The sequence below is a fragment of the Phaseolus vulgaris genome, chromosome 3 (genome assembly GCF_000499845.2).
Source record: "Phaseolus vulgaris cultivar G19833 chromosome 3, P. vulgaris v2.0, whole genome shotgun sequence".
Taxonomy (NCBI): domain Eukaryota; kingdom Viridiplantae; phylum Streptophyta; class Magnoliopsida; order Fabales; family Fabaceae; genus Phaseolus; species Phaseolus vulgaris.
In genome coordinates, this window is record NC_023757.2 from 52,402,796 (window position 1) to 52,411,694 (window position 8,899).

Below are 8,899 nucleotides of genomic sequence, written 5' to 3' on the forward strand. Positions count from 1 at the left end.
GTGTGTATCTGGAGTATCCATTCAAGTCTAACTCATTCAATACCAATCAAACTCTCTAATTGTTCTGCATTGAAAATATTAAACTTCCATTTAATGCAAATAAAACTCTAATTAAGTCTACAATCAAAACTCTTCTACAATCACTTGAACTAAAAAAATATTTTACTTGCATTCACTTCTACTTAGTTAAACACGATTTCATTAATGTATTTTTAACCAAACGATGAACCCATACTCCTTTATGTAACTTATTATTATTTTTTTCTAAATGAAGAAAATTATTAAATAGAAACCAATTTTTAGAAAGCAAAATAATTAGTTTCTAAATTTGGTAGCAAAAACCTTGGTTGCTAATTAGATAAAACCAACTAATAATAATAGAAACTAATTTAGAAACCAAAAGTTTATTTAGTTTCTAAAATGATCTCTAATTTAGTCACTATAGCAACTAATTATTTTGGTTTCTAAAAATTGGTTTCTATTTGATGATTTTCTTTTAGGTATAATAAAATTCCAATCCATTTGATTTGATGTATGAATTCCAAACAACATTCACAACCACACAAAATATCAAAAACTTAAACTTGAACTCGTTTCTTCTTCGCTTCCACTTTCTGTTGTTTTAATTTTTGACGCTACTTTAAAATTTTAAATGAAAATATACATTGAACATAAAATATTAACATCGATAACTATATGTTAATAGCTTAATATAGAAAATTTAATTTGAAAGCTTATATAGTTTTAATAGAAAATTTGAGAGTGTTTAGGAAAGGAAATTGGAAATTGGAGAGTAAGAAAAAAGAAAGAAAGCACTGTACATTATCGAGGCGTCGCGGCTTGGTAACACCCACCGAACAACAACGTAAATAAAACAGAAAGAGTGGTCCCCACAATTGTTCCGTACTATGGGCAAGACTCAACGTGACTTCACTCCTCAGTTACCAACTTCAATTTGCCTCTCTCCCTTCCATTCTTCATTCTTCTTCCTCTTTATATATCACCCTCTTCACATTCTCCTCACAATACCCTCTTCTTCTCTTCTCTTCCCTTCCTCACACATGAGTGTGACCACCACCACATCACCACCGCATCATGGACACCCCGGATCTTTCGCCGCCGCCACACGTCGACGCTTCTCGACCCTCCCTTGGCTTCCCCTTGGGCACTGCCCTTCTCTTGATCATCATCTTCACCCTCAGTGGCGTCCTCTCTTGCTGCTACCACTGGGATAGGCTCCGCTCCGTTCGTCAATCTCAATCTCAATCTCAGTCCGATCCCCAAATGCATTCCGATCCCACCAAATCTAAACCCCCCACGGTACCTCTCCACCCTTTTAAGCAACACCCAATTCGTTTTCTTTACCAAAGTTTGTTTTTTTCTCTTACCCTTTTTGTTTTCATTAGGAATTGCGGCAGAACAGGGGACAGAGCTTGCCAGTGTTGATGCCGGGGGATGATGTGCCCAAGTTCATAGCCATGCCGTGTCCGTGCCAGCCTTCAAGGCCAGACAACATCGTTGTCACCGTGGAATTGGAGAAGCAGCCTCCCAAACCGCCGCAGCTACCGGTCCCTTTGTATCTGTAATTAGCTTCCTCCGAGGTTGTTACAAGGGGTCAAGATTTCGCAATACTGAAGATACAAACGCAACCTGAGTTCAAAATCTTGGCTCTTTGTGCTTGCTTGTTGCCACCATTTCTTGTGCCAATGTATATTCATTAATGTAAGAAAACATAATGGAAAAAAAGAGAGAATAAGGGGTAGATAGCTTTGCAGGTTTATTCGTAGATTTTGAGGACCATTTCTTTTGATTTAGTCCATCTTTCTGTAGTGTGTAAACTGTTAAGGAGAAACAAAATCCAATTTGGTTGGCTCTTCCTCTTCTTGATTTTGACATGAAAAAGAAAGTAGCAGATGTTGAGCACAATTGTTTTTTTTTGTGTGTGAAAGATATTTAGGTATCAACTATAGTCAATTTCAATTGAAGATTTTATTTGTTAAAGCAATCTCTTTTTATAATGCGGAGGTTTTAGTTCACTTTATCCTCAATAAAACAAGAGAAAACCTGGGATCTATTTTATTTTTTGTTCTGGACTTTCTGTGAACAGCTATAGAAAAAAATGAAAAATATCACAATATAATATATATATTGGTTGGTAAAGTTCTTGAAAAATCAAGCTCTTGATAGGAACGTACAACCTAATTTTCGAAGGCGTTTGTCTGTGTGGTCTAAAGCATAAAGACCATATATTCTTCAAATCAGGCACTAAGATTTGCACCCAATTCGACTATACTCATTTAGCCTTCTATTTATGAAGATCATACATGGTTCTTTTGGTGAGAGGATCTGAAGTAATGATTTATTTTCCTTGCCAATTTGATCTTTTAACATGATCATATACTGATTTGATGCCACTATATTTCTCAGTCCAACGAAGAAAACATGCCCACATGATCATTTTAGTGAATGCGAGTGATCCAAGAAAGCATGCGCCACCACAGAGCCAAATGAGACTTGCTCTGTGGGTAATGCATTCTGCTGTGAATACAGTTGTTTGAAAGCACCCTCAGAAAAATGTGAAAACTGATACATGAGGTGCTTGAAATATGAGTAGTAGAGCAGAAGTGGTATGAAAAGGAGAGCTTTTAAAGGTGTAAAACTAGTGCCTCAATTTGAGAAGTGGAGAATGTTGTCGAGTCCAAAGTCATTAGTTTTGAAGATACGAAAGAAAGCAAAACAAAAGTAATTGGAAAACATGATTGATGACCCACAAAGAATGATGCATATTGGTTGTCATGACCTAACTTCACTGTGACTTCAACATGTAGTTTATAACTCAGTAGTGTGAATTAACCTTTCCTCGTTATGAATTAGCCTTTCCTTGTTAGGAATAGCCAAGAATATGTGACTGGTACCATAGTTGAAAAAGGTGTACCTTTCCGTGATTGTTGCGAGTACAAGGCCTTTTCCTTTAGCTCATGAATGGACCCAACGTGTCCCCATCCTCCATCACTTACCCTCTCATCACAGATAATGCGCCTTAAGAGAAGATCCTTGTTCACACCCAACAACACTTTCCTGGAAAGGAATCAGATTTAATTCCCTCTACCTATTCAGTCTTGTTTCGGATATCTTTCTTCAGACGGAATGAAGTATAAAGGGGATAACAAATAAATGAACAGAGGGAATAAATCTGTGAAGGAGTGGTGTGTAATGTGTGGTCCTCTTCTTTATTATGCAGTGTTAAGAGTCACATGAAAACTTAATTCTTATTGTCATCTTCTTCAGCTACCTTATTATCCTTCCTTACCTTACTATCTTTTTTACGTTTTTTTTGTGTGGTCCATTCAAACTTTCAACTCTTTAATTCCAATCACAAAGCAGGATACAAGGAAATTATAAAATTAAACTCTATCGGTAGAATAGCTGGACGGTGAGGTTAACACGATTAAATTCATTATGTCTAAACAGGATATTAATAAGATTAATCAGTGATTAAATATTAGATAATACATTCCTAATCACGATTCAAAATTCTGAGAGTAAGATATGTCATCATTTAGTACTAATAACACCAAATAACAAAAGGTTCATGATAATAATATAAATATGCATAAATTTTGAGAGTAAGATATGTCATCATTTAGTACTAATAACACCAAATATCAAGATTTCACTCAAGCGTCAGAGTGTCTTTTACAAATACCATCCAAACTTAAAGTTTACATGAACAACAAGCAAAGGAGTAAAAGTAAAGCAAGAAAAGTGATATGAGAAGAGAGGGAGTAGTAGAAGACCAACCAACCGACCGAAAAAGCAAGTAATCGTTCTCTTGGTTTCAGTCTCCTTCAAGAACACAAACTAATTTAACTTCCACCAAATCAATTAAACAAAACATTTTCCTTTATATTTCACTTATTTTTCTCCAACAAACAATTTAATACATAATTTTATTCTTATTTAATTTTCTTTTCTTAATTTATCTATTTTTTTTTCTTTATTTCTCTTCCCGCAATCAAACATAGTGTTAAGAAATTTTGTTTGTAAAAGAGATAAAAAAAGTGACTAATTTTTTTCTTCGTCTCCCTCTATTTATATTCTCTCTTCATTCATCTCAATTTTTATAACATTTTCCCTTTCTTTAGTGGTGATTTTTTTCATGTGGAATCAATGGTTGTAATTTTAGTGATATTTCAAAAAGCACAACTCCATTGCTTTCATTATTTATATATAAACTCTAAGTTTTTTCCCCTTTCCAAACACTTTGTTGTCATATCAGGAACTAAAACTCAACATGTAGAAAATCACATGGAGCGAAATATAATATAGTTTGAAAATGTGTGACACGAGTGGTAGGTGCTTATTTTTAATTCTTCTTAATTCATATTATGTTTTTATGCTTCAATTATCATACACTTTGAGATCATTATTGTTTTGAATCTTCTTAACACAAGTTTGCTGCTAAAACCACCAATGATGTTGTTGGCCCTTTTGCTTGGTCTTCTTCTCAGAAGTTGTTTATTTGTCCATGTGATGGCATTGAGTGAGAGTATATATAATTATAGTTTGTGAAACTCCCAAAGATAATGGATCTCATGTGTGCTTTGTCTTCACCACAAGTACTACAAGAAGAATGGGACACTCAGGTGAAAATGTTTGATTGGGAGCGTACGGATTCATGATTCCAAAATCACTTATGGGAACCATTTTTTGATTTAAGTAGTGGGGTCTTATCTTCAGTGGATTTTCAGGTAACAACTTTGCTTTTCTTCTTTTGCTTATTGCTTATAGCTTAGTGCTACACATTATTCTATTATACATCATATATATTATAAGTCAATTTCTGTTTTCTCCCCACTTTAACCTCATGTTAAGACAAAAAGAGTGGTTAATACTTTTCCTATCATTTAATTATAATATCCAAACAGCGCCTCCGAATCTTTTGCTATCTTCATGCTCATCCCAGTTAATCATTAAGATGACTAATTAGGCAAGTCGTAATTCTACTTCATTGGAATACTATAAGTAAACAGCTATCATGTAATAAAAAAATATTAGCTAACATAACTTATCTTAGTTCTCTAATCAATCTAGGTATTTTTAATTAATCTTTTATTTATTTATTTATTAAGTATTTAAAATTTTATATTTTTTAATTGAATCTTTACTATTCAATTCATTAAGTTAGTAGAGTTATAATAGTTGCTTAATATATAAGTAAAAAGAAAATTTATGACCATGACAAGTATACAACTCAAAGCAAAGCAAGATCATATCATGGCTTAAAGATCCTGTTCAAGGACAACAAAAGCAAAATATTTGTTAAATAGCAAAGATATTAATCTATAATTTATAACTATATATAAATATATACGTTTTTATTTTAATGTAGTTTGTTTCATCTTACACTACAAGAAAATCATGAAATAAAAACCAATTTTTAGATACAAAAAATAATTAGTTACTATAGTAACTAAATTATAGACCATTTTAGAAACTAAAAAAAAATTAGTTTATAAATTAGTTTCTATTATTTTTAAATAGTTTATAAATTGGTATCTAATAATAATCATCTATAATCTATACCTATATACAAAGGAGATTCTCCACCATAACCATTTTTTATGTACATAATTTTTTTTATTCTACCCTTATTTAATATATTTCATTTTTTCATATATGAAATAAAATAACCTCAATTTTCAATTACCCTCTTCACTTCATTTTCAATCAGTCTCTTCTATCCCAAAACTATCAATGGAAAAAGAGAAAAACTTGAAAAAGAAGAAGAAGAGAAACTCAAACCAGAAAAAAAGGTTGTTTAATCAATTCATCATTTTGCTTTTATATATTAATTTTTGTTTTTCAATTTCGACACATTCAAAACTATTTTTTGTATGTATGTTAAATTTCTATCACTGTAAAAATTGAATAAAAAAAAAACCATATGCAAATTGTTGCATATGTCTTTATGTAGTAATATATAAAAGAAAAGTCTACCGTATTCTTATTTTAGCTTAATTATATCTTAAAAATTAAAAATTTAGAACATACATACTAGTTTGATCATTATGCAAATATGAAAAATTTAATAGATTATAAAATATAGGATAGGTTAGGGTTCCAACGCACCAAATTAATGTGAAGAAACAAACGAAGATATCAGCAGAAATAAGACAATTTGATTAAAGAAGGTCATAAAATTTATTTCGTGAACAATAGTCATTTTAGGATAGATACGAACAAGAGTTGTCATATACATATATTTTCTATGACGATGATTAAAAACAATAATTATTATATAGTTCGTTTAAATTAAAAAAATATCATTAATCTTCGACAACTATTTTCTTATAGCTATTACACTTGTGAAGGAGTGAAATTAGCTTTTGTTTAACTCCATTAAAAGGAATATGCGAGTTTTAAATAGTTTTAAATAGATATTATAAAAGCTAATAAATGTATTATATATACTTAAATGATAACGAACTTTACAGCATGAAAATTATTAATGCTACTACATATTTATATAAAAGTAGTCATTCATAACGTTGTCATTGATTTTTCGTCACACCAATGACGTTTATGAAATTATTCCCAATTAAAATTTAAAAAAGTGAGTAATATATATATAATAAAAAGTTTCTTTAATAAAATGAAGCAAAAAGAAGTTGAAATCAAAACTATCATCATCAGAGCAGTATTTCAGAAACTCAGCATATGCCTTTTCCAGAATAAGCGGAATATATTCCTCAGTTTATTCCGATACGACTCCTCTAATAAGTCAACATTATCTGCCTAAACCAAATGTGTTTCTTTCATAATATTAAAAAAAAAAATTAAAAAAAAGAAAATTAAGTGTTCCAACTTATGAACCTCATATACTCTTCTTAAATAGTGTGTCGGTGTCCGATACTCGTATTGAACACTGACACTCGTATAACATGTATCCCTGAAGTGTCTAATTCAAAAAGTATTTGTTAAATTTATGAGAATTCTAATACAGTTCTAACACAATTTTAAAAAGGAAAAATACATTAATTTTCTAAAAATTCAAATTTTATTGTATAAATTGTTATTATGATTATAAAAATAAGAAACAAATCATTGTGAACCAGTCATGAAAAACATCTTTCTACTCCAAAAAATAATCTGAAACATACTTGTGCACATAAATTTTTATTGTCAATTTATATAATTCATAATTATATAATATATAGATCTGTATCCTACATTTTAGAGATTTTACGTATCTCTGTATCGTATCAGTGTTTGTGTCAGTGTCTATGCTACATAGGTTCCAACTTTAAGTTCGAGAGATAGTATTGTTAGAGTCAATTATTAATTTGAGATATTGCCTGTTTTGGAAATCAGTACTTCATCATGATTTTATTCTTAAAAAAACGTTTCAATAATCTATAAGGTTTCAATAATCTAAGAGAGAAATGTGTATTTAAACTATCTTTAATTTCATCTCCTAAATAATATTAAGAATCATAATAATAAAAAATGTTCAAACAAGCTAACAAATGACGAATTTTTTAATAATCATATGCACTTTATAATATATAAGATAAAAAGGTTTATACCTAGTAGATTCCGAATTCGGATATTGGCAAAAATAATATGCGGATACACTAACTACTTAAATCGTCCATATCCTCTTATGAAATTATATTATTTTCACTCTTTAACCTAATCAAATTATTGTAAGAGCATGCATTGTTTGGCGTTTCTATCTGACCATGGAGTGGAATATAATTAAATAGTGTTTGGATAGAAAGATGGAAGAATGAAAATAATATAAGTGGAAAAGAACATAAATGTTTTACAAAACTTACAAGTCGAGGTTCTACTAACATTTTTATTACAAAAGTGTTAAATTTGGATGAATAGTCAAAGAAAGAGTGAAGGCAAAATAAAGATAAGTATATGAGGTGGATTTGTAAAAAAGAAACATAAATATACAAAAAGAAAAAATAGAATGTATAAATTTTTAAAATTATTTGTATTATTATCATAATTATTTGTATTTTTTTTATTATCTTAATTATTATTATAATTATATTTATTTTAATATTATGGAGTTTATTGACGAATTTTATTGATGAATAAAATTGACGTCTAGTTATTGATGAATATTGATTTGCGTTCAATTATCAACGAATTTTACCTACAGATATGAAAAATATTATAATTTTTTATTTATTTTTCATATTTTCAGTTAAATGTCTTCATAATTATCAATAAAAAAAATTCCGTCAATAATTTTATCCATTAATAAAATCAATCGATAAAATCTATTAATAATGAAAAATACAACTGTTGATCATTTTTCATCGATAAATTAATAATTTTTTTAGTAAACAATATTGATCTCAATTACTAAAATTCTCTACCACACATACTATTAACAATTTTTTTAAGAATTAGATGATCCTTTCTGATTGTCCATTTATATAAGTATGAAAAGTTGAGTTATAATGAAGTTTGATTTCTATAACTTTTTGTAATCTTTTCTATAATTTTGAATTAAACCTAGGATCATGCAAACTCACAATTTCTCTTATGTACAATTTAGTCACTTTGTGTAATGTGTTAGAAGTAAGTCATATCTGCTGTACTACTGTCTTAACAGCCTGTAATCATGTAGGATTTCTTGAGAAAGAGGTGGAATGCTTCAACAAAATGACAACAAACTATGGCATGTAGCCTGATATTGATCAATATGCTTCCTTGATTAATCTGTATGCTAGAAACGGAAATTTGAATAAGGCAAAGGGTTTAATGCAAGAAATGCCCTATGATCCTAACTATGTATGAAGCTCTTTCTTGAGTTCTTGTAAGATGTATGGATATGCAGAACTTGGAAGGGAAGCTGCTGATCAACTTATTAAGA

The 8,899-nt window shown here is 29.9% G+C and overlaps 1 protein-coding gene across 1 annotated transcript; it reads left to right on the plus strand.

Annotated features, from left to right (window-relative positions):
- The first annotated feature begins 939 nt into the window (after positions 1-939).
- LOC137808692 (uncharacterized protein At5g65660-like) lies at positions 940-1,926 on the plus strand. Its single transcript, XM_068609943.1, has 2 exons — positions 940-1,320; positions 1,407-1,926. Exons 1-2 carry the CDS (start codon positions 1,096-1,098, stop codon positions 1,584-1,586), a joined length of 405 nt encoding a protein of 134 aa, XP_068466044.1. The 5' UTR covers positions 940-1,095; the 3' UTR covers positions 1,587-1,926.
- Positions 1,927-8,899: the final 6,973 nt, after the last annotated feature.

Excerpts from the sequence above, each read along its gene's own strand:
- LOC137808692 (XM_068609943.1), top strand. The coding sequence starts at position 1,096 with ATGGACACCCCGGATCTTTCGCCGCCGCCACACGTCGACGCTTCTCGA. Across the intron at positions 1,321-1,406 it reads CCAAATCTAAACCCCCCACG|GAATTGCGGCAGAACAGGGG; the intron begins GTACCTCTCCAC and ends TGTTTTCATTAG.